General features: G+C 43.6%; 1 protein-coding gene across 4 annotated transcripts in view; it reads right to left on the minus strand.

Annotated features, from left to right (window-relative positions):
- Positions 1–2,519: 2,519 nt before the first annotated feature.
- Positions 2,520–26,572, minus strand: part of KCNC4 (potassium voltage-gated channel subfamily C member 4) — a 51,665-nt gene continuing 27,612 nt past the window's right edge. Inside the window, exon 4 of one of the 4 annotated variants that reach the window (XM_088674128.1) lies at positions 2,520–3,265. In XM_088674128.1, the coding sequence (XP_088530254.1) occupies positions 3,234–3,265 (32 nt within the window). In that variant the 3' untranslated portion in view covers positions 2,520–3,233. Of the gene's footprint in view, positions 3,266–21,848; positions 22,999–26,572 lie in introns of those variants that run through there. The other 3 variants (XM_035123153.3, XM_088674129.1, XM_035123154.3) reach the window with 3 other exon arrangements.

Consider the following 26,572-nt stretch of genomic DNA (forward strand, 5'->3'; position numbering starts at 1 on the left):
GTTCAACTTGTTTATGATGACAGCCCCCTTCCCTTTTTTTGGCTTCTTTAATTATGATGTCAGGATTGTTTCTGAGTCAGACTGTTGGTGGCATGCTCTGCATAGCTGAGACTGAGTAGGAAACTTGTCCCAAAGTGGAAAGGAGCAGAAGTCCCAGTAAAGGAAGAATGGATACAAAAACGTACGCAATATGCAGAAATGGCGAAACTCACTGGAAGAATAAGAAATCAAGATAACAAACTTTTCATAAAAGAATGGAAATGGTTTATTTAATATTTACAGATAAATTGTAAACAGACAAAAACATTAGCAGGGTTATTGTAATAACCTGCAGTTTCATAAGAGCATATGTTTACAGTAGATAATTAAATGAGCAAGTTAAATGAATTTGGATATGCAGAAGATATTTTTAAAAATAAATTTAAGGAACCGCAGAAAGAGGGGGAAGGAAGTCAAATTTCGAGATGTTAAATTGATTGTAAAACTAATGAAATGTATAAACTTGAAAAGTATAAATAAAAACTAATTTTAAAAAGACATTTGAGAATATTAGAGAGAGAGAGAAAGGGGGCCCTCAACTGGGGCATATTAGCAAAAGCAATCTAGGTAAAATTCAAACGTGTGCTTACTGATACATTTTTGAAAATGATATTGTCAGTGCCTGCAAGGAGTGCCATTATAGCATGCTTAATCACCCATTAAAGTTTTCCAGAGCTAAATCCAGGAACAGAACCTGACAGATCCTATTTATGATGTTATACTGTAATGTTAGTCTACATGTAATGCTTTTATATAGAGGTGCCCATGTGATCACTAGAAAACGTCTGTCCCTGAACACATTGGGCATTTAAATCAGAAATAGCCTTTTGACTGCCATTAATCTGCCTCCAACTTGCTTTTGGTGTAGCCTTGCCATATTTCCTTGGCCATGTTGGACAGGAGAGGCATTTCTAAGGAATAAGGGCAGCATTTTGCTCAAGGGGGTTTACTGACAGGGATGTACAGCAGTGTGGAAGCATTCCTGGCAGGCAGCCATTCTCGAGGGTTTCCACCCAACCCCCAGCCAAAGCAACAGCTTCTGCATTGGGATTGCTTTGTGCAAGAGTTGGTTGAGCAAGAGATGGGGAAGGAAAAGAGAGCAAGTGAGTGTTCCTGACTGTACAAGCACGATAGTGAGATGGACAGGAGACACTAGTGGCTTATGGCTGGTGGGTTCTACAAGTCATCCACCAAATGACAGTGGATTGGTACTTTATCAGCAATTGTGTTTGCTGCAGATAGGCTGTGGTTTCCTGCAGAAAATGCAGTGTTGGAAAACAGGCGTATTTGCTCCTATACCCATATACACTGGTCTGGGAGCCCTGGTTAGGTACAGCCCTATGACACATTAAGGAAGAGTATCTATGCATCTGTTGTGGGGAACACCAACAGTAAGCATGTGCCTGCTTGAAATGTGTAGTTGTGCTTAGATTCTGCTTTGTTAATAGCTGTTGCGAGACACTGTCACTGTGCTTACCTGCTCAGGTAAACTGCCTGATGCGTGAGACATCCTAAAGCCATTTAAGCAGGGAAGGGGGAGTTGAATGGCCATGGCTGCACACTCTACCACTTGTGGGATGAACCTGAGAGAGAAGTCTTTTTTTTTCATTTAGTGGCATAGCATGCAGGAAATGGCCCTTGGATTCCAAGAACACAACAGTGCCACCACACTTTCCCTTCTTGCTCTCCTGCAGTATCAGCCCCTTTGCCACATGCACAAAAGCCTTCATTGCCAAGGCTAGTGCCATATGCACAACATTTGTCTATGTTGCCTGGAAACCATGGTGCAGATCCATTACTAGCTCTGTAATTTCTGTTTGAAAAGCTGTATCATTGCAAACATGCTCCTGATCTTAATAGGAGAAGGGCTTTGGAAGCTCACTGGCACTAAACACTACAGTGGGACCTCGACTTATGAATTTAATCCGTTCCGAATGCACACTCATAGGTCGAAAACTTCGTAAGTCGAGTTTCCCATAGGAAAAGCGGTTTCCCATAGGAATGCATTGGAAACGAAAAAATTCGTTAAGTCGAGGAAACCACATCTAAAAATTCAGAAGTCGAGGAAACTGCATCTAGCAGTGGACGGGTTTTCCATTCGGATGTCAAAAAAATCGTAAGCGCGCAGCCACTTTTTCTGCTCGTAAGTCAAAACGTCGGATGTCGAGTAGTTCGTAAATCGAGGTCCCACTATATTTCCTTGAGTTAGCTACCTGCTTACCTGTGTCAGCTCCTGTCTTTGATTGACAACTGATTGGGGACAAGACTGTAGTTGGATGTACAGCCCCACTAAAATTAAAGTGTGTCCATATTGGTGTCAGAGAATAACAGCTGAAACTAGTGCTGTGCTAAAGCCTCTCTTCCAGTTTCTCAAGTTTCTTCCCATTGGGCTGAGCCTAACCCCCTCCCCCCCGTCTTATTCACAGGGGTGCTTTAGAATTTCAGATCTGGGGTTAGGGATGGAGGGGATTTTTTTTAGAAAAAAAACCAATTTTTTATTGAAAGTTTGCAACATGAAATACAATAAAAGTCAAACTAATCTAAAGAGAAGGAAAGAATAAAGCAAGAACAATAGAAACTATTAAAGAAAGAAATAGGAGAAGAAAGGAAGAAAGAACAGAAAGAGAACATTGTTCTCTGATAAAATCTTTGACATGTTTTGAATAACTTCTGCAACGAAATACTCTACCAAGAATATGGACAATTAACGTTAAGTTAAAAAATATATGCAAATGTGCAGTCAACAAGGTAATGATGGACCCATATTAAGGATGATGGAAATCACAATATATGGAACAATATATGAAAGAATCATATTTTCTATGTAAAAAATTATTTGTATGTGAGGTGATTTGTTTTCTTTTTATGTCTTGTGGTGGAGGGATTTAATATCTAAAATCAATAAACATTAAAATTAAAAAAAAGAACAGAAAGAAAAGAAAAAGGTAGAAAGGACTTCTAACTATCTGTCTGTCAGATATAAATTCAATAGTTCTGCAGAATAGTCAAATGTTCAGTCAAAATTCATATTCAGAAGCTCCCCCTCTGCTTGGTGATTTTCCAGTCTTCGATCCAGGACTCTCCAGTTCATTAATTCTTTCAATTCAAGAAGTCTGAGGAATATTCTCCAAATAAAATTATAAAAGTCTACAATAGTTATCCTCCAGTGCAACATCACAACGTTGCCTCCAATATTAGGAAACATTCGATCCATCTTCTTTATTTCCTGGATGGAGGAGAAATTTGATTCAGTTCACATTTAAAGGTAAAGTTGCCTAATTAACACTTTCCAAAAGAGAAGGGGAACTGAAACGCAGCCATCCTTCCAAAGCTGCACATTTCCAAATTTTGTGGTGCTGTTCTCCAGCAGAGTACTGTGCACAACAATGTATACACTAAGGGAAATGTTTCTGTTAGTGAAAACAATATAGAACGAAGTATGATACTGGGGAAATTTGCATTGCAAAAATGCATTTACAGTATTAGAATAAATACTCATGAAAATGCTGGTGAATTTTCATCATGAGAACTTTTTAAAAAGAACAACAACAACAACAACAACAACAACAACAACAACAACAACTTGCAGACTGACGTGGAAATGTAGCAAACTGAAGATTGGAAAAAATGAGAAACCGAAAGAAATTGAAATTAACATGTTCACATATCCCTGTTTGGCACTGAGCTTACATTATTGTTGGGTTGTGAGGTAGCCAAGAGTGGTGTGTTTCCTCCTCCTGCTTTCCATTAAACATTTCTCCTTTGCTTTGCAGTCTCCCTAGCTGCCCACACTTCCTGATCTGAAAAAGCCCCATGGGAGGAGTTGCCTAAACATCTTCCCCCAGCTTGAAGAAGATGTGGGAAGCGCTGGAGGCTGGTTATTGCGCCTGAGTTCAGTGCACTCAGTGATTTTGTTTCTAAGGGGAGACTTTTACCATTAAAAACAGTTCCACAATGATTTCTTTGAAAAAAATGATATTTTTTTAAAAAATGAACAGCTGTCTAGAGCATGGTGGACAGCTTCCAAGGATTCTCCTGCTTAAAGGAAAGCCCATCTGCAGAAGTTATGGGGTTTTCAGAAAGTGTGGGCACCTGGCAAGGCTGCAGAATGCAGGCCACTGGAGATAAGATTTGGAGAATGAAAGAAATGATGCTCAGAAAGCCGCTTGGTCACCTGAAAGGCACAGCAAGCACAACAAATACCCTACATCCTATGAATGGGACCCCCACTGGAATTTACCCTCCTATTTGATGGTTGGCTTGTATCCAGTGCAGTTCTACATTAGCATCCCATCAGCACAAGGATTCCCACTTGCACCAGGAGGCTCCCCCCCCCATTGCTCCTCCCTGCCCTCCCCCCCATTCACTCCCTAAATCTGTTTTGGGTGTTCCCTTAAACCTCTGGAGCAGAGTTGGGGAGAGCAGGGGGAGGAGATGGGGGGATGTCCCATTGTGCAAGTGGGAATCCTTGTGCTTATGGGATGCTTCCTTAGCACTGCATTGGATATATAAGCCCTTGAATTCTCCCATTAGTTGATGGAGAATGGCCAGAGAAAATGGGGAATAAGTTTTTGGCACAGCCCTAGCTAATTGCCCTTCATTGCCCATTGCTCTATAGTGCTCTTCAATATGCCTGTAAATTAATGTGCATGCCCTATCTTTAACATCTCGGAAGTACTTCACCACCACTACTGCTGGGCTAAAGGACAACAACCACATCCAGAAGAGGATGTTGACTGGCAATATTCTAATACTGGGAAATAATATATAATGAATTGAAAAAAATGTTTAAAAGTACCCTTTTTTTAAAAAAAAAAAAAGTCCTTTTTGTTGGGGATAATTCAGAGGGAAATCCCCAGGTGTCAAAAAAGACTATTTATGTACACCACTACTATGTCTTGTTAGTTAGCCCAAAAATGGAAAATGTGTGAGGTCCCAGCCAAAGAAGAATGACAACTTAAACTAATGGAATATGCGCAGCTTGCAGACTTAACATATAGAATAAGAGAACAAGAAGAATGCACATTTAAAGAAGACTGGTAAATGTTTACAGAATATATGGGTAAAAACTGTTTTCATTTTAAAATGCTGGTAGCATTAAGATAAATTCAACAGTGTAAATAAGTTTTGATAGATGTAATAATGGATTTTTGAATGGTTTAGTTCATAGTGGTTTTCCTGTTCCTGCTGCTACAGTTTAACATGACTACATTTAACAATGTGTTTGTTGTATGCATGCACACTTTCCACCAGAAGAGAAACAATAGCATCTCCCACCAGGGGTGGAGGAAGGGGGGTGCGGTGGGGGCAGGCCGCCCCGAGTGTCTTCACTGAGGGGGGTGACATTTGGCAGTCGCGGGCGGGCGGCACACCAAATGTCCACCATCGGCGGCTCACTCTGCCCTCTGCTGCAGGGCACATGTACTGCTCTGTCCACCCGAGCGGCTATCCCGTGCGTGGGAGGGCACCCTCCGTGCCCCGCCCTCCTTGGGAGTGCGCCCTCCCTGGGCAGCTTGGGCATATGCTCCGCCGCTGCCTCCTACTTTGATATTTTATCCCTTGGCTCAGAAAACACAGCCAAAAAATCTTATGAGCATATAAAGACGGATGAAGCTGAAACACCACACTGTCCCTAGTCTCAGGCGGCAACAGGTACAAACAGCAGGTATGGAGGGCGATTTGTCGGAACTGCAAATGACAGCAATTGAGCCGAAATGCAGGTCTCCACTGCGACTGCAGTGGGAAGCAATCCAAATCTGAAAACAGAACTTTGCATTTCATATACATTCTGATCCAGGGGTGTTTTAAGATGCCAGAGCTGCGGAAAGAACCCCTGCTGACTACTCACTAAGGGGTGCTGATGAGAAGCAGGGGCAATATGCTCTAAGCAGGTGGGAGGGCAGAAAAGCTGGTAGCTGTGTGGGAAAACATGCCTCATTCATGCTGTGCCCATCATCACTTCTCAGCCTTTGGGCTAAGATCGGGTGGTATTGTAATAGATAAAGGGCAGTGGGTCAATTCACACATGCGCAAAGTCACTTGATCGCAAAGTCACTTGTTTCCCCAGCCACTCTGGGCGGTTCCCAACAGAATATTAAAAATACAATAAAAACATCAAACATTAAAAACTTTCCTAAACAGGGCTGCCTTCAGATGTCTCTTAAAAGTGAGATAGTTGTTTATTTCCTTGACATCTGATGGGAGGGCATTCCACAGGTCGGATGCCACCACTGAGAAGGCTCTCTGCCTGGTTCCCTGTAACCGCACTTCTCACAGTGAGAGAACCGCCAGAAGGCCTTTGAGGAGGACCTCAGTGTCCAGGCTGGACAATGGGGGTGGAGACACTCCTTCAGGTATACAGGCCCAAGGCCGTTTAGGGCTTTAAAGGTCAGCACCAAGACTTTGAATTGTGCTCAGAAATGTACTGTATCTGACCTCTGCTCTGGCTCTTTCACACATGCATGTTATTCACAGATATTTCAGGCAGGAAGTGATGAAGAGGCCATAGTATTTTCTCTGGCAATGTGTCTGAAGCAGCTGGGTTTTGGGATGCTTTGTGCCAGTAAAAACCTTTAGTCATCTGGGCACTTGGCATCTAATTAGCATTCCACTCCCATCCCATTTCTTAGCACAAAAGTCAATACCTCATAAAATGTGTGCTAACCTGACTGAGAAGTCTCTTATGATTGTTTGGGCAAACACACCATCATGACTCTCACTTCAGCTCTTGTCCTAACCCTCAAGCTCCATCTTAATCAAAGCTCCTTTTGTGCAAACCAATCTCTGCATCAAACTCTCTGCCTCTAGATGCATGTTCTGTTCCATTTCCCCGGCTTTCGATCTCGCGTGGACAAACAACACTCCTCATTTTTTTTGCAGTGCGGAGGGTGCACACTCCAGAAAAAAACCCCACACTTTTTTATATTTATAGGGGTATTCAGCTGTTTTCTATGCACATTTAGCATTTGTAAAAATAATAATAATTCTGGCCAGAAGCCACCCACTGATTCAAAAGGAGGAAACACAATTATTCAGAAAACACATTAAGATGTATACAGGAATTTCAAGCAACAGGAAACAAGCTCAGATGCTAAGAACAGCTGGGGGGTGAGGTGGGGGATACAAAACATACCTTCCATCAAACCCAAGGCCACCCATCTAGCTTCCTTCAGTGGGGCACCCTCCATTAAACAGCATCAAAGGCCAGCCCAATACATTTTGGCACTTGAGGTGGAGCTCAAAATGGAACCCCCCTCCCCACCAGGGAAGAAGGGGCGAGGGAAGATCTACAATCAGGAACAAGGGGAAGAAAGATTGACAATGGGATCTGCTGCCCCAGTGGAGCCTGACGCCTGAGGCAGTCACCTCACCTTGCCTCATGTGTGGGGCAGCCCTGAGTTGTGCCATCCCCGATGTTGTGATCTCCTCAGAACTATTAGAATTGCACTTCTAGTACCTGCTCTGTACCTGCGCACACTCCAGGAAGTTACTTTCTCAGAAGAGTTTGATGTCTTGTGTTTCTGATGAAGCACCCCAAGGATGAATTCAGATGACATGGTTTCCAGAAATGGGACAGCTCCCATGAGGATCTAGCTCAAGGTTTCAGCAAGAAGCAATTTCCATGCATATGCCAGTCATACAATGTGCGTCAAGTTACAGAAATGGTTTGGGGCCGCTGTCCTATGCCTGCCGTATGAAGGAGCCTGGACCTTGCCTTGTTGGTGAGCTTTGACAAGGTCACAGAGCCAAGATGGTGTTGGCTGCTGCAGATTGAACTGTGCCTAATACAAAAAAAACACAATTAGGATCCTCGATCCAGATACGATACGCAGTGTCTTCGAGACAGCCGTTTCCACATTGTTCCATCTACCCAGTAACCTGGGTTATAAATGGACAAGCATTTATTGTACAACAAAAGCTAAGGATAATCTCTCTGAGGCTAGTATAAACCCTTTCACTTCTAGCAACAAACACTCTTTGGACTTCAATGCCTGGTACGATGGTATCACATCCACCACAGAAAAGGGTATCTTTAATTAAATGAAAACAATCTTTTAGAGAATTGTGTTCTCTCTCTCCCCACCCCACCCCTACCGCCCCAATTTCTCTTTCTTTTAACTTATAAAGTCATACCCACATGTTGTTTGAGATTGTGCTTTATTCCTTTGGAAACAAACGTTAGACCTGACAAGAGCTGGCAGGTACGATTCAAAATGTGCAGAAGTCCCCCCCCCCCTCGCCCCAATCCTGATCTTGAAATGTGTTCTTTGTAATGTGAAATGTTTCAAAGCTATTTTGTTGCTCAGACATTTTTTAATGATGTGTGCCTTGTCACCTCTGATTGGAATAAAGGCATTTAATGTCGGGGTTCTATTTTCTTGCACTGTGGGCATTCCCACCTCTTCCAACATAGAGAGGCTACATTTAGTGCAAGGCAGACATATGAACTAGGGAACTAGGAAACAGAGAACAACTACAGAGAAATTGTTCACGCACAAAAGACAGAGTAACTCCACCAAACCGTCCAAACCCTGTTGTTTCCAGTGTACTTATTTATTCATTTCCATATAATAAGCATGCTTATATATTTGAAGTCTAATCTTTCTCAATGATGTTTTTCTGCTTCTTTCTTTTTCTGGAAGAATGGACTTGGCTCTTCTGACTTTGGTTGGATTATCTGGATCCATCCGTTATAGAATGAAAGAACAGTTGCGCTGGAAAAGTTCTGACTGTTGAAAAGTCTGACCACTCCCATGCTATAGTATCACTTGTTCTATATTACCCCTCGCTATGGCACATTCCACTCAAATACTTATTACATATTAGTCCATATCTTTCAGACTACATTTAGGGGGCATGTGAATTCCACGGCAAGTGCCAAAAAAAAACTACAGAATTTGGTTCTGGGTACCATAGCTGCCAAGTTTTCCCTTTTCTTGCGAGGAAGCCTATTCAGCATAATGGAAAATCCCTTTAAAAAAGGGATAACTTGGCAGCTATGCTGGGTACTGAATCCAGAATTTAATTTTTAAGAACAAGTTTCTAGGCCACATGGTTGCAAAGCTGGCTTGTGGCAACCTCCAGTGAAATCTCTGAAACTGCAGAGGAACCCAGTAAATTTCCCAGTGCTCAGCAGTTATGACTTCAGTGGCTTACAGTGCTATTTGAACCATGTCTACTCAGATGTAACTCCTACTCAATGCAATGCAATGCAGGGTAGTCCCAAGTAAATGGGGTCAGTGTTGCAGTCTTACATAGCTCCTCATCTCTCTCCATGGTTACCTAGGGTTGCCAGACTCAATAGAGGACAGGACTTCTGTGCCTTTAATTGCCCTGCTCTCTTTTGAGTCTGGAAACCTTAAGGAGAAACCAGGAGACCCTTTGCTTGGAAATTAAACAAAGGGTCTGCTGGTTTCTCTTTAAGGTTTCCAGACTCAAAAGAGAGCAGGGCAATTAAAGGCACAGAAGTCCTGTCCACTATTGAGTCTGACAACCCTATGGTTACCAGAAAGAGAATAACTTGTTCCAAATAAGCAAAATTATGTAAAATTTTCGTAATTTATGCAGATCACAGAATTGGTGCAGAATACGGCTAAACATTTTATTTTATTTTATTTTATTAATGCAGAGTATAGATTGCCTTGGTATTACACCACCCTGTCTGTGCCAACTTAAGCTGAGCATTGGGAAGGAGTCATGAGGCTCTGGCAGGGTCCTAAAGCCCACCTACCTCCTTCCCAAAGCCTGGTAAGCACTTGCTCGGCTTTGGGAAGGAGAAAGGAGGACTCTAGAACCCTGTGAGAGCCCTATGCCTCCTCCTTGAAGCTGGTCCAGTGCTAAATGGGCTTTGAGAAGGTGCCTTCCTCAGCTGCGCAGTGTGACCACGCCACTCGCACTGCCCTAAATCTGCCTCTGTACATAGCCAACAATGTGGTAATTCTGTGCCATAGGGCAGTGACTACTTCCTTTACATTATTAATTAATTCCTATATACATCTGTACGTACCCTTGAATAAAACGAAAAAGAGGAAAAACCAAAATGGGACGTTGCAAGCAAAAAGAAGCAGGTTTTTACACATATACCTTAAACATAAGGGGGTCAGTTATATAATGGGAACATGAACATGCTAACCGGCATAGCTGCCAAGTTTTCCCTTTTCTCGCGAGGAAGCCTATTCAGCATAAGGGAAAATCCCTTTTAAAAAGGGATAACTTGGCAGCTATGGCTAACCGGCTGGGTGTTTTTTTATTTTAAAAAAGCTCAATGCTGATTACACTTCTGTTGTCACAAAAAGGTAGAAGGTAAAGCCACAAATCAACAACATTAACATAAAGAGGGGAGGGGAGGAAGAAGCGCACTTCCTGGTAACAGAGAATATTTGCCACATTTGAATGGATTTAAATCACACCTTAGGAGTCAAAAAGCTGAAACAACAAACTGACTCAGAAACGCTGGCAGTTATTTTGAGCCTTCATTGAAGTTAGACATGGTGCTGGGAGTCTGGGAAAAGGTAAGGATAATTCCTATGTTTTGAAATGGGGGAAATTATTATACAGGAAATTATAGACCAATCACTTTAATTTCAGTATTTAACCATATGCTAGAATATGAAACAGCTGCCCTTTGTGCACGTAGCAGTAGTGTGCCATTAGGAACAGCCGAAATGGATTTACTTATACATTGAAGTGGAATGTTTCTCTAGGTGGCATAAAAAATGGAGGGATTGCACCAGCCTAGGTATGGTAAGCTTTGAAAAACCAATAGAATGAAATGCAAGAAACTCTCATGAAAGAATAACTAAACATGCAATGGAGGATAACCAGCTCAATTTCACACTCCTGTAAATCTGGCTAATACCATTTAGAATGCAGCAGGAATAATAAATGTATGGCAAGGAGGACTTCCAGGTCCAAGCAAGGGGAAATGCTTTTGATGGAGACCATTTGGTGTCAGAGTAGCCTGGTTTGGTCTTTTTTTACTCTCACAGCATGCTTAGTGTGTTATCTGAAGCCAGGCTCATGGTTAAGCTTCCTCTTCAATAACCATGCACTGTAGCCAAGGTTTTTGGCTAGGCTAGGCTAGGCTAGGACAAGCTCAGTATGATGTGGGAGGGGGGAAAGACGCTGGAGGAACAAAGTAGCTGTGAGGTCTTCTTTGGGAAGCTGCAGGTTTGCATGGTTGCACTATGCCATAGTTTGACTGACTGTGACACTTGTGACAGTCAACATGTCTTGATTGTAATGCTGGGTTTGGGTTTGGGCTAGATCCCTTGGCATCCCTTCCAACTGGCTGATTTGTGATTCTTAAGATTTCTGTGAATGGGCTTCTGATCAGTGTAGGTTGCCTGAGGCACACCTGAGCAGAGCATTGGACTTGCTAATAGTTCTGGCAAAGCTGCCAGCAAAGGTAAGGTAAAGGACCCCTGGACGGTTAAGTCCAGTCAAATGCGACTATGGGGTTATGGCGCTCATCTCATTTTCAGGCCGAGGGAGCTGGCGTTTGCCCACAGTCAGCTTTCCGGGTCATGTGGCCAGCATGACTATACCCCTTCTGGTGCAACGGAACACCGTGATGGAAACCAGAGCGCACAGAAACACTGTTTACCTTCCCACCTCAGTGGTGCCTATTTATCTACTTGCACTGGTGTGTTTTTGAACTGCTAGGTAGGCAGGAGCTGGGACAGAGCAACGGGAGCTCACCCCTTTGTGTGGATTCGAACCGCCAACCTTCTGCTCGGCAAGCCCAAGAGGCTCAGTGGTTTAGACTTGTTAATAGTTCTGGCAAAGCTGCCAGTACCATCCCTTTATTGGGGGGGATTAGCTGATGAGTACGTTATTAGCCAGAGACAGTTGTAAAAGGGGGAGAGTCATTTTGGAGAAGGGAACATGCCTTTCTTTGATGGCAATGTCATCAAGCTATGTGTGTGAAGAAATCTCAGTTTGGAGAAAGGGAGAATGGGAAACAGGGCCAACGCAAGAATTCTACCACCTGAAGCAAAGCCGCCACCACCCCATATGCTGCTCCCTCCCAGTGCTGACCTCATTCCTCCTCCTCCTCCTCCTCCTCCTCTTCCTCTTGACTTTGCAGCTACAGCAGCAGTGGCAGTGCAGGTGTTCTGTGGCTATCCAGGTTTCCCAGCTGGCAAAGCCTCATTCTGATGAATGACCCTAGGGAATGTGGGGTCCTTGCAGAGCAGAGCAAGGTGGGCCAGGCAGCCTCAAAGAGTGCTGTTTTGCCAGCACTGTCTCAGCAAATCCTTTTTAGATTTATGGGTAGCAAGCAGAGTTTAAACATTAACAGGTAAACCTTAAACTAAGATTACCAGATTTTTTTCAATGAATCTGGGGACAATTTTCAACTTCAATGGATTTTGTATGGGAACTGATTTGTAAATCTGGGGACAGTCCCTGGGAAATGGGGATGTCTGGTAACCTTACTTTAAACAGCATTTGTTGTGGCAAAGCATCAGAGGGGCAGGCAATCTCTGAACCCTTCTTCAGAGCAAGATATGGGTGATCTGCTGCTACTGAAGAGCCCTGTAGGAACACAGCTGACCACTATGCTACAAGAACAAGGGGGCAGCAGCACTCCTAGAGAGCTAAATGGTGGTGATGGGTGTTCAAATTCAATGCCCTTCCTAACCAACTGCCTGATGTGAAGACCTCAGGGCAGCAAAGGAGTGGGCTGACCTTGCTGAGGAAAGGAAATCTTAGTATGCTGGTTGTTCTCCATGAAATCTGACATGGATTCAGTGGGTTTGGGGGCATCTGTTGCAGATTCACGGTGCTAATGCTTAACATGCACCTTTATAAATGCACACAAATATTACACAATGCCAGTAAGCCTCCAATGACCTCCTACCAAAGCAAAGCAAACCCGGACTAGCACTAGAACTGGGGTGTATGCAAAAGTATGTTCAGCCTCAGGGCAAAACATTCCTGTTGTCACCCCATTCAACTTTCTGCTGTTCTAATATTGAAATTGTTGTCCTTATTCTAATCTTGCCACTTGTCTATTCTCATTTCATCTACACATTTCTGATTCCTTCCAAGAATGTCTTTGACTCTTTCTCAAGAAGGTCTTTGGTTTTTTTGGAAGTATGAAAAAAACAGAGAAATAAAATTTGGGGAAATGTAGTGTGCTTCAATGGATGCCTTTTGAAGCCTGTTTTCCTGCAGGAGATCTTCAGACCAAGAATCCTAATTCTTGTTTAGCCTGTATCTCCCAGATGGAGTTTATTAAAGACATTTGCTTTGTGGAGATGGACTGTATGACATTCTCAAAGCTGCTTAGGTTTCTGTTGGGCCATATTTCTACCTGTGTAGCCGCTTTCTGACAGGAAGTGCTGTTGCCCTGGAGCTGAGTCTCCATGGTAACACTTGCTTTTCAGACACTCGGTTGAAAATGCTAGTATGAAGAGAGCGAGACTCATGCTGGAATACTGATTCAACCCAAGTGTCTGTAACACAGACTGAATTTTAATACCACTCAGCTACCCCATGGGCTAAAAATACACACCATTCATTCTCTTCCTGAACTTCAGTAAGCATCTTAAACTGACTCTGCTTTGGCTGTAGCTTCTGCTGAGATTCAGAATTTCTATGAATCAGCTACAATTAAGCCAGAATGGAACACGTGAAGAAGCGTCCAACCAAAGAACTGCAGACTAGATTAAGAATTTGCCATTGTTCATGGGAAAATGAAATGGGCTCTTATCCAGGAACAAGTGAGGTGCATTGTAGTTAAATCTATCTAGACTAATAACACTGTGTACTTCTTGTTTCTGGGATAGATATATTTCCAGAGCATTTCTGACTGTACGCTGCAATTGTTATTGTTATTTTTATTGTTGTTATCTGTTTTTACTGTGTGATGTGGGTATCTCATGAGAGTGCTCTTCCAGCCTAGAAGGTAATTGTTGTTGTTGTTTAGTCGTGTCCGACTCTTTGTGACCCCATGGACCATAGCACGCCAGGCACTCCTGTCTTGCACTGCCTCCCGCAGTTTGGTCAAACTCATGTTCGTAGCTTCAAGAACACTGTCCAACCATCTCGTCCTCCGTCGTCCCCTTCTCCTAGTGCCCTCAATCTTTCCCAACATCAGGGTCTTTTCCAAGGATTCTTCTCTTCTCATGAGGTGGCCAAAGTATTGGAGCCTCAGCTTCACAATCTGTCCTTCCAGTGAGCACTCAGGGCTGATTTCCTTCAGAATGGATAGGTTTGATCTTCTTGCAGTCCATGGGACTCTCAAGAGTCTCCTCCAGCACCATAATTCAAAGGTAATTAAACAGAGCTTAACTTTTAGTGTTGGTATGACTACAGCCAGAAGCGGCTTTGTCATGCTGGCCACATGACCTGGAAGCTGTACGCCGGCTCCCTTGGCCAATAACGTGAGATGAGCGCCGCAACCCCACAGTCGGTCACGACTGGACCTAATGGTCAGGGGTTCCTTTACCTTTACCTTCACCTTTATGACTAAAGCCACTGGGTTACATCCATAGAATCATAGAATTGTAGAGCTGGAAGGGTCATCTAGTCCAACCCCCTGCAATGCAGGAATCTTTTGCCTAATGTGGGGCTCGAACCCACAACCCTGAGATTAAACAGTCTCATGTTCTACCAACTAAGCCATATTTAAACAACTAAATGTTACTTAGAGTAGACCCACTGAAATAAATAGAACTACGTTGTTATTACACAACAATAAACAGAAAACACATACATTTAAACCAGTATAAAACAAAAAGAATCTAAAACATATTCATTTTAAAAAAAAGCAGGGTTAAAACACCCACTGAAGGAGTCCACAGATAATTCAGATCCAAAGGCCTGGCAGAAAAGAAAGTCAGGTTCATTAATTTCAGTGGGTCTCCTCAGAGTAAGATCAGCATTGAATCCTCACCTATGACTTTACTTTGTCCTACTGAAAGCAAGACTTAGCCCCAACTAACCTTAGCTGGATCATGACCATTCATCACCTCCAGTGACAATGTCACATGATTTCACGTTGCAATAAGTTCAGGCACTGGCCTTGTTTCTAGTTTCCATCTCACTGTGCCAAGGCACAGCGAAGATGTATGGAACAAAGCTGTGGCTTTCTGCTTCTCCTTTTAAGGGCACTTTGAAAGAAGGGAGGACCAGCGGCCTTTGGAGAGGTAGTATGGTTAAACATGACAACCTGAACAAATTCACTTGGGCAGTTTTCAGTTTTCTGAAAGAAAATACTGTATGCTCTTTTCTCCACCGACTGCCACCACTGTTATGTCTTGCTTTAATTGAGTTCAGTTGCTCAAATCTCTGCTTTGCACCCCAGATATTTCTGTTTGGCTGGGATGTGTCTTTGAACTCTGATAATGCCTCTTGCTTGTCTGGATGGAGGATAGAGAGGAGAGTGCGATTTGCAGAAGAGGGCAGTAGGTCGCGTGGATCTGTGTTGCTCTCCCAGCTTCCCACACAACCTCTTGCTGCTGCTTCCCAAGAGGGAAAGAAGCAAGGCAGCAGGACGCTTGGCACAGTGGCTGGAGGGTCAGATTGGCTCTGCCGCCAAATTCACACTGTGCCAAGCTCCCTGCTGCCCTGCCCTCCACGCTCTTGGTAAAAGGTAAAGGTAAACAGCCCCTGGATGGTTAAGTCCAGTCAAATTCAACTATAGGGTGCAGCACTCGTCTCCGCTTTCAGGCCGAGGGAGCTGGCGTTTGTCCACAGACAGCTTTTCTGGGCCATGTGGCCAGCATAACTAAACCACTTCTGGCACACGGAACACCATGACAAGTGCCAGAGCGCACGGAAACGCCCTTTACCTTCCCGCCACAGCAGTACCTATTTATCTACTCGTGCTGGTATGCTTTCGAACTGCTAGGTTGGCAGGAGCTGGGACAAAGCACTGGGAGCTCACCCTGTAGTGCGGATTCAAACTGCCGACCTTAGGATCGGCAAGCCCAAGAGGCTCGGTGGTTTAGTAGAAGCATTAGTAGAAGCATCTTCACAGCAACAGCAGTTCAGCAATGGAAGTAATTGCCCAGAGGCTGGGTGGCCTTTTCCCCATAGGAAGTCTTGCAGCAGAGGTTGGACAGGCGTGTGTGCATTTGAAGAATACGACCCCTGAGTTTTCTCCTCTCCATGCCAAACTGAAATTGATGGCATGATGTTTCCCCCATAAGGCAGCCACAATCTAGGCTGAATGTTTCAGTTTCTCTCTTTGATTCTTTCCCACAAGTTTGCGATTAGGCTACACAAATACTGTCTTTCAGTTCTGATTGGGGGGAAATATGTCTGAACTGTGGACTAGAAATAAAAAACAAAGTTGACATCTGTTTGGATTCAATCCTGTTAGATGACAGTTTGGGTTGTTTTCCTAGATCAAAAGTCTTTGTCTCATCAGCTCTTTTGAGCCCCCTTTCAAAGTACTTTTCTTTACCAAAATGTTCTCATTATATTCAGCAACTACTCACAAGTTCAAAAAACCCAGGCATGCTGAGTGAAGATTCTATTTTGGGGTTTGTGAATTCATTCCATTGCTTTCTGCGCTTTCTTCTTTTCTCTTCCTCTGTGGTCTCATGGCCTTTTATCTCATCTCCTATGCTAGCTAGCTCCCATTACCTTTTAGGTTTCACTTATTTCCTTCCTTCCTTCTCCTCCTAACATTCTCTGTAAAATTCGAACACTCTCAAAAGGCTGCTCTTCTGTCTAGTTTGCTTGCCCCCTTTCCTTCCCTGGGAATTGAATCATTACTTTTGTCTGCTTAACAAATCTTTACACACTCTCCTTTGTTATTGTCTAGGGGCAAATTTATTCCAAAAGCTAATTCCTGCCATTTGTCCTCCAGGGCTTTGTGGCCTTGAGGGAACTTTTAAGGAAAACTGTCCCCAATCTTCATAAAGAAAATACCTACTTATGCATACGCACACTTAAATGAACATATACAAGATTCATGGGAGGCCTGGTCAACAGGGGCAAAGCCCTATCTACATTTTGCACTTTACTGCTTAAATATCCTGGATGCCTGGACCCCTTTGTAATTCCTGGATCTAGTGCATATTCAATTGCTAGAATAGACAGGCCAGCCTGGTAAATCGCTTGGGAGATGAGCCATTAAATCAAATCGCTTGGGAAGGTAATGGGCCATTGAGAAAGCCAAATGGGAGGGGGCCCTGCCTTAACTCAGAGTTACGGTAGTTTAGAAGACAAAAGAGAGTTTTGAAGTAAGTAGAGTTTTAGATTTGAGTTTAGGATTTGGCATTTTTGCATGATATCTGGTACATGTGACATTCTGTAAAATGAAGCAAGCTGGAGAGAGAGTCTGAATCATGGCTGAGGTCAGTTTGAGTCCAATAGTGCAACTATGGGAGAAGCAAGACCCTCTTGGGATGTCAATACTGTGAACCTCTCCACCATAAGCTCAGGTTGTATATATGTGTAAAGAAACAACCCCCCAGTCTCCGCTGTGCCTCATTTCCAAAAGGAAACACGGACCCTGGGTAAGCGCCTGGAACCCCTGGAATCTCACACTGCTAGGAGATTGGGGTGGTGTGTAATAGTATCTTTGCAAAGGAGAAGGACAGGGAGAAAACCATAAAATGTTGGGGGCCCCTCTGGTGACCCTCTGGCCTCGAGGGACCCCGTTAGCTGCTCCCCCAGGCCCAGTAGTTACCAGCTGCTGCTGAAGAACATTGTGGGTGGCTTCTGACCCTTAAAGCCTGACTGGAATGCTTGATATTTTAGACACCGAATGTATATAGTTTGGGTACTTCGAACCCGAACTTGAGGCTCTTGTTCCAGGAAGTAAGACCTGCAAATAAACCAAGCTGAAATATTTATTTGAGTATATAGAGACAGTGTGCAGTGAATGGGGCATTCTCTGGAATTCTTTGTCTCAGTGTGGCCACCACAAGTGAACCATTAAGCATGGTATATTAGAACCTTTTAGTATCCTCACCATGTTTCATCTTGTAATGAGCACACACCCTATAAAAATATTTTCAACAGAGGTCCTCCAAACAAATGCTTAGGCCCATCCCAAATCTAACCACACACACACACACACACACACACACACACACACACACACACACAATATTACTACCCCAGATATATGTGTTTGCCGAGTCCCATGGTTCATGTTGCAACCTAGCTTTTTGTTAACACCCCACCCTGCTAGCACCTTCGGCACCTTTATGTAAGGAGAAATTTAAGGCAAACCATTTGAATTCCACTCAGCACAAGCCTTCACTGTGTTTGACAGAAGCATTCCTAAGTGCTGGTAGAAGGCAGTAAGTGTAAATGTATAAAGGAAGTAAAAAGAGTTTCCTTCCACTGCCAATCAAATTTGGCAGGCAGAGAGATTTGGAGAAGATTCAAATGACAGCTCCTAAGTTCATATGGAGATGTCATTAATGCACATACAATCTTGCTGGGCTATGAGATCTTTTCAGAGAGTTGAAAGTGTTTCCCGATATCTTACCCTTTGGTGATGAAATTGCAAAAAACGTGTTTCCTTTGCAGTGGTATCTGTTGAGCATTAGTAAAATGTCATGTAGGGAGCTGGTGGAACATAGCCCCTGCAGAGCTATGTGTTTTGGGTCACAACAGATATCTGAATGTTCATGTTCTAGTCGAATCCAGGGACTTCTAGTCTTTGCATGAGCAATTACAATTGACAACTTAAAGAAGGTTTGTGTAGGTGAAAGGTAAAACAGAAATTTGAGGGTGGGGTGAGTAAGAAGAGGAAGGAGGAAGCCGCAGGAAAGTTCAGGGAGCAGGTGGCATATAGGAGGGAGAGGTACAGGGAACCTGAAACACTAAGACAAGAGCTTAGTCTGTGGAGTTTTGGTGCAAAAGTGCTGCTTATACAGTTCCGTATTGTTTGAGGAACAGCAGCAAACGGTGACTGTCTTACAGGGGTCATACATGGTACCCAAAATAAAGTTATTTTGGCACATGAAGCACAAAGTCCCCCAAGCCCTTTCACCACCCCATGGCAATAAAAAAAAACATACAATCATAATAAATTAAGTAACCCCTTGACATCCAAAATCAGCATCTCGAGGCAGATGCCTCATTCTGCCTAATGGAAGCATATACATAAGTAAGCATGCACAGAGTTGCATTTTTAACTGTATCCTTTCAGTCACTAACCTGGGTTAATGGTTCGATTCCTCCACCTTTCTAATGTTCCTTTTCTTTCACTGGTGTCAAGTTGGATTTGAATGCTGGAGTGTGAGTTTCATGACAGATTCATTTAAGGAGCATTCTGTACTTAAGTAGCTCTTATGACTTGTCCACACTGGAGTTGACTGTGTGTTAGCATTCCCATTTAATTTGTATAGTCCACATAACATTACCCTCCAACAACATAATTCTTCCCTTGTAAATTTGGGTTTACCTGATAGAGGTAATGTGACAAGTTGTGGAGACTCAAGCTTCCAGCCACTTCACTCAGGGTTGCAGACTATTTGTTTCATTCTTTTGGGGTGTGTGGCTTAATTTTCACTTTATGCTACTCCCCTTTCCATGTCTGCTACTTCCTCATTGCTTCCATTACTTTTCTGGCTGTGCTTGGAATGATTTCCAGTGGGGTTTCTTTTTTTCTCTTTTGATCCATCAGATTTGCACAAAACCAGAACATTGCACAAGCAAACGAAATAAAAAACTTCTATGCCAGAATCATATATTGGGCAGTCTGAAAAATTGTGTGCTGAGAATTTACAGCTGCTTTCATTTCTTTTCTAGCATTCTAGTAGGGGCACATCACAAGCTTGTGTATGTGATTCTTTGGATTCCTCAGATTTGCATGAAACTAGAAAACTCCACAAGCAAATCTACAATTTCCTGTGCACTTTTGCACATGTCTTGGGTAGACTAGAAAAACAAAACAAGGTGCACATGCATGGCCTGTCAGTACTTAATTGGCATAATGGAATCAACAAATCAGAAGGCGGATACAAGCACAAAGGGGAATGCTTACTGGTAGGAACAGGAAAGAGTGAAGTTGCTCTTCAATATTCATCCAAATACATGTGGGAATGGACCACATTGGTCTAATTTGCATGGGTGACAAGTGCATAAATTGCTAAATAATAATGCTCAAATGTGGACAAGCCCTCCAACTTACCTGCACTTAAACCAGTGCCTTGGTCACCGAGGAAGCTGGTACCACGTACAGAGCAGCTCCCATATTTTTCTCCGGCATCGAAAGTTGCATCTGCTTATATTGATCAGCAGCAATTTTGGAAACAAGCCCTGCTGTATAATATCATTAGCACCCCAGCAATGCCTTCAATGTCATTATGGACCCAGCAGTGCAGCTTTCAGGCCATCCGGATTTACAAATGGCTTTTCCCCATCTCAGCGGGCACTATACAGTTTCTCTCTGTGCGTCAGAGAGTTTTTATCTGTAATTGACGCTTGGCCATCAGCCACAAAGCTTGGATTGCTCAGGATTTGATGCTGTTTTTCTTTCCAGTTTAATTGAGGGCCTTGGCTTCGGAGGAGCAGGGCTGGTGCCAGCAGCCAGAGAACCTTGGCAGCTCTCCAAGGTCCTTGGTCTCTAGGGCAGGGAGATACAATAAGGGCCGAACCCAGTCTGCTACTGTTGTTGCCAAAGATGGACCTCAGATCAAAGGTTGAGGGACAGCTCAGTTCTGGCTCTTGTCTGCAGCTTGTTGCCTTCCTGCCTGCAGCAGAGGATGAGAAGGAGGCTGTTGCAGGAAAGCTGGAATGACATTTCTCTCAGTCAAGGTCTGGCACTCGAGGTGAAAAACAGCAGCACACTCTGGAACTTGTGGATCTGGCAATCTCTCTGGCTACCAGCTGCATTCCTAGAACTACAGCACCTACTCGCACTTTGCTCGGGTCCTCACCTTGGTCCTCCCGACACTTCCTCACAGGGTCCTCTTGATCTGGATCATCAAGGGTGCAACTGATGCTGAGAAGCAGCAATTGTAGCCTTAGAACTTTTGCAGCTGGAGAAAAAGTGGGGGGCGGGGGGCAGAATGCCCCCATGTGTGTGTCTGTAAGATTAAAGGTGCAGGCAAGAAAATAGTGCTCTCCTGTGGAATATGCTACTGAAGCTACAATTTCACCTCAGCTCATGGAAAGCAGCAGGGCTGAGTGGGGTTTGGGTTTAAAGCAACGTTCCTCAGTTCCAGTCCCATTTCCTTGAACAGCCTCAGGCTTTGTGAGAGTTAAGCCGCCCGGCTGAGACACCCTGCATTTAACACAAACAGAGCAAGCTCTCATGCATTGCAATCTGTGGGAGCTGGATCCAGGTTGCTGTGTATGAGGATTCCCCAGCGATGCAAACAATCTAGCATAATAGTATTGGGAAGGATGAACTGCTAGAGTTCTCGTTTGATGCTGAAACACGTAATTGCTGGGGGATGAAATAGAAAAGGGGCGTGTCTTTGCTTTGCCTCTTGGCTGAATCACAACAACCTCAGCCCCATCGCCGCCACCCTGCCTGGAGCTTCTCAGGCTTCATAGGGAGGCTGCCAGGTGACTTAGCCAATTCCACTGCTGCTGATAAACAGATAGCATGCAGTGACATCCTTGCGCAAGCCCTTTCAATTAAGCGAGGCTATGAAGTCGGGTTAACACGTGAAGTGAGCTGTGCAAAAGGGAGTTGGCGTGTGCCTTCGCTTTTGCTGCAGGATGCAGAAGAAGACCATGCCGTGGGCACCAGAGTCTTCTTGGCTAGATAATTACAGTCCATTTCACTGGCACAGCAGCTCAGTAGAACTTCACTCTAATGGCTAGGTAGCTTGAACCTTCCCAGTAACCAAGAATAAGGCAACAGCAGGAATACCCAAAAGTTAGAATTCAGCTCCCACATCTCTTTATTAAGATTTTAGGTACAGTTTGACAGGAAGAGGCATGTGTACAGCACAGGAGATAATAGTACTAAATACTGTCTGGGATGCAGTAGTAGCACTGGGGGGAAGCAACATAGCCACCTCTCCAGTTTAATGGTCCTGCCTTTTTCCTGTTATAATAGTCCACAAAGCTACTCTGTCAGGACTTCTCCTCTCAACGTCTTGTGGGTTCCAGTTCCCAAACAATTCCACGAATATCATTTTTAGAAAGGGAACATTTCCATTGAAGAAGTCTGGCGCACATACGGCAGAGTCTAAAAAAACAAGCGCTGCAGACAATGCTTGGCACTTACATACTGAAGCATCTGCAGGAGCCTGCAAGAAAGTTATCTAAGATTAGCAACGTCCATCTATGACAAGGTCCAGGAACCATTTAAGTTACTACAGTGGAGCTCAGTAGCTATGCCAGCCAACAAGTCAGTTAACACAATAAAAAAAATTAGAGGATGTTGCTGCTGATGGAAGAGAGTTCAGGTGCTGGTACAGGACGAGAGCCCATGATGACACTGGCAGTGTGGAGAATCCCTGGGATGCCTCTGACATGTTTTCACACATTGAATACATAGCAAGCAGGATTACAGCAAATAGGAAGGTCCTCCCGGCTTACATTCTCCCAGTTTACATTTCTAACAGGATAATTGCTCGAGCCAATCCCAGCTTCTAGGGACAGTCACTGAGGATTCAACAGTCCTGCAAAAACAAGCATTTTCAGATTCCGTCCCAGTAAAAGATTCCAAAAAGGGGAAAAGAAAAGGGGGAAAATAGTTTTCCAATCAATGCTTCGTTTATGCTTGTCTCTGTGTCCCATGACAAAAGCTTTCCTCGGAGCTGGTTAGACAGGAAGGCATCTTTTCAGCTCTTTTGATTTAAGAGACCTGGCACTGAAAACACTGTTAGATACTTTTTTTCCTCCCATTGATTCCTAGACATGAATGGCTTATATATATATATATATATAAGCATAGTAAGGGAGAAAATCATAGCTGTGCGCTGGAGAATCCAGAGGTGCTTCAAAGGGAAGAGCGGTGGTGAGTCATTCGGCCTTCTAAAGGCTGGAGAAACTGCCCAGACAGCACATATGGTAGCTTGGCTGAGTCAGAGGGAGAAGACAAAAGCTCAGTGGAGAATGACAGCACCATGCCGAAGCAACCACAGAGAGGGTTAAAGCATTGTTACCCTACCTATATGCCCCTGACCCCAGACAAATGCCTACTAACACCATATTATCATTTCTTAGACAAGAAGTAGGACCTTCCAATGAATAAAAATTCTTTTCATAGTAGCATCTGTCTAAAGCCAGGACAGACTCCATGCTTCAGACCTCATGTAAGGATTTTGGAGCATGTATATTTCTGTACAAGTCACTAGCTCTGCATGGAGTGGCTATTTACTTAAGCCTTATTCTTGATGGAACTTCAGGAGAGTGTTGATTCAGCCTAGGTACTGTGCCGAAAGCACATACCCTTTGATGCCTAAAAGGTGTGCATGGGGCTGGGGGAGCTTGATAACTCTGCTGTAGATAGGTAAAGGTAAAGGGACCCCTGACCATCAGGTCCAGTCGTGGACGACTCTGGGGTTGCGGTGCTCATCTTGCATTATTGGCCAAGGGAGCCGGCGTACAGCTTCCGGGTGATGTGGGCAGCATGACTAACCTGCTTCTGGCAAACCAGAGCAGCGCAAGGAAACGCTGTTTACCTTCCCGCCGGAGTGGTACCTATTTATCTACTTGCACTTTGATGTGCTTTCGAACTGCTAGGTGGGCAGGAGCAGGGACCAAGCAACGGGAGCTCACTCCACCGCGGGGATTCGAACCGCCGACCTTCTGATCGGCAAGCCCTAGGCTCTGTGGTTTAACCCACAGTACCACCTGCGTCCTCTCTGCTGTAGATATTAGGTATTTAAAAAGTAACATCAATAAATGCTCTTATAACACACTGCCTTTTGCTGAGGACGCATGTAATTTCTCTACCTGATTCCTCTGTGGCTTGAGCACTGCACTCTACACTCTGGTTAGGCTGTCATTTGCCCCTGGGAGTGAGCCCACTAAAAATATGCAGGACAAACAGCCTAAGATTATATCCTAGGCAGGTATCCCAATTATCCCAACTGAGGGGTCAGATTGCCCTTACTTTGAGTAGCAGAATATTTCAGCTCTACCCATCTATTTCATTATACAATATTTCAAATCTTTCCCCCTTGTTAACTATACAGAAAGGTCATGTATGAACAGAATATATATATATATATATATATATCACACACACACACACACACACAAAACCAGTTGAATGAAATGAAACTGAGGCTTAAGAGCTCCTGTAAATTGCAGCAGAGGCTGCTTGGGAAGTAAATTGGAAAGACACTTGTCAGTTATAATGCCCATATCAATCAATAATCACTGTTGGTCTAGTTTCTATACCATTGATTCAGGAGTTCTAGGAAGGAAGGAAGGAAGGAAGGAAGGAAGGAAGGAAGGAAGGAAGGAAGGAAGGAAGGAAGGAAGGAAGGAAGGAAGGAAGGAAGGAAGGGAGGGAGGGAGGAAGGGAGGGAGGGAGGGAGAGAGAATTTATTTTATTTTTAATTGTTTTGAAGCAGCTTATATTAGATATTAGCAGGACCTGGGCAAGTAGTAGAGCTGGATATACAGTATAAAGCAAAGGGACATCAATAGAACAGAATTGTCATGTTCTTTCAGAGTGGTGTTTTGGTAGGAATTTTGAAAACATTCTCATAGTTTATTTTATATTTAGAGTAAATGTTGAAACAATTCTGATATTTGACAATGCTATAAACAAACAAAATAGAAATATTTTGCATATCTTTAGTAAAAGGGCCCGTTTGAGGCAACTATTTCTCATCATGTTTCAGGTACGAGAATTGAAAGTGAAAACGCTTAGAATGAACAGCTCCTACCCTCTCTTTTCTGAATGACTGCGAACCAGACAGTAATAGATAGAATATGCCTCTTGCAGAGAACCTATTTGGATGAGAAGAAAAATTATTGCCTGGATTCCCCTCAATTTACAAGCCAGATACTTAGGTGTAGAGAAATGGAGTGGCTTGCCCAAGCTTTTATGGCATTCAGTCAATAATTAAATGCCAATATCTGGATTTTTCATCCACAGCCTTAATTGCCAGGCCGGTCTTTGCTTGGAATCCACTAATGGTTATCCTTCTGTTACTGATATCACAGCACAGTCAATTATGAGAAGAATAGCTTTCAGTGTGCTCATAACCCTTTTTACGGATGTAAGTGTGTGCCATTAACAGCTTTATAAGAGCTATCCAGCAAGTGCTGCTCTCCCCATTATTGCAGCTTTTTGCTGGGTAATGCTTCTTCTGTTGAATTTTGCCTGTCATACTTCTTTTGGAAGGCATTAAGCAAAACCAGGGTGAAAGTGGCAATTGTGGGTGTGAACATGAACATTAATGAAGTATCTTCTGCTTCAAGCTTTTGTGGGCTTTTAATCTGGCCATAGTCAGAAGTAGCTATGGGTAGATTCACACAAAGAATCACAGAACTGTAGAGTTGGAACCCTGAAGACCATCCAGTCCAACCCCCTGCAAGGCAGGAATATGCAGCTGTTCCATATGGGGATCGAACCTGCAACCTTGGTGTTATTAGCACCCTCTAACTAACTGAGCCATGCATCATTTATGTCACATCTCTTGAAGACTAAACACTCTCATTTGCATCTGGCTGTGTGAACTCTGTGGATCAAAAGTTCTGGTGTTTGTGATCTGATGTCTCTGCCACGGTGTTTCATTTGCAATAGCTGTTTCACACATAAAATGCACCATGTGGTGTGCAGCCATCAAGTGATGGATGTGTGGACTTGCTGTAAGCTTATTGGGGCCTCTACCAGGAAAGAGACTTCCCACGCAATTCTCCTGTTGCTTATAAAAATGAAGAGGAACCTCTTCTCACTCTGCAGGACAGAGAGGCTCTTTTGGTACCTCAGCTGGCTATCTGGATTCATAGGTCTTAGTAGCCATGACAGCACTGATACAAAGACTCAGTATTTGACATATCGAGACTCCAAAATACTAGGGCTGCTTCACAACCAACGTTTTCCCAAAAGGGTAGAGTGAGGAAAGTGTGAACTAGAGATGGGGAAACTGTGACCCTCCAGATGGTATTGGACTCCAACTCCCAACAGCCCCAGCCAGAGTGGGCAATGGTGAGGGATGCTGGAAGTTGTGATCCAGTAACAACTGGAGGGCTACAGGTTTTCATGTGTGAAAAATGCACGCGTGTAGTTTTAGCCACATGCTTGGAAGCTGTTGCAAGATGCAAATTTCAAGCAAATGTACATGTACGGTAGCAAAAGAGACACTTGTGCAATTTCCACACACAATATTGTAGGTATCCCCCTCTCCAGTCTGTTTATTAAAAATGTAATAAAACCCTCACCCAAACAATTTGAAGGAAACAAACCCCGTTTAAGCTCCTGGAACCCCTGGAATCATGCATTGCTCAGAGATTGGGGTAGCATGCAACAATATGCATTTTTGTACATACGGTATTCCTTTGCCAGAGAACTGCATTGCAAAATTCAGAGAAGTGCACATTTCAAAGGATGACTGCGCTTTGGTTTGCATGTTGTTTGTAAAGTGCAAAATCAGGTAGGCTTGCCTTTAAATGTGAACTGAAATGTGATTTG

Source organism: Zootoca vivipara, chromosome 7, assembly GCF_965207765.1.
Source record: "Zootoca vivipara chromosome 7, rZooViv2.hap1.1, whole genome shotgun sequence".
Classification (NCBI taxonomy): Eukaryota; Metazoa; Chordata; class Lepidosauria; order Squamata; family Lacertidae; genus Zootoca; species Zootoca vivipara.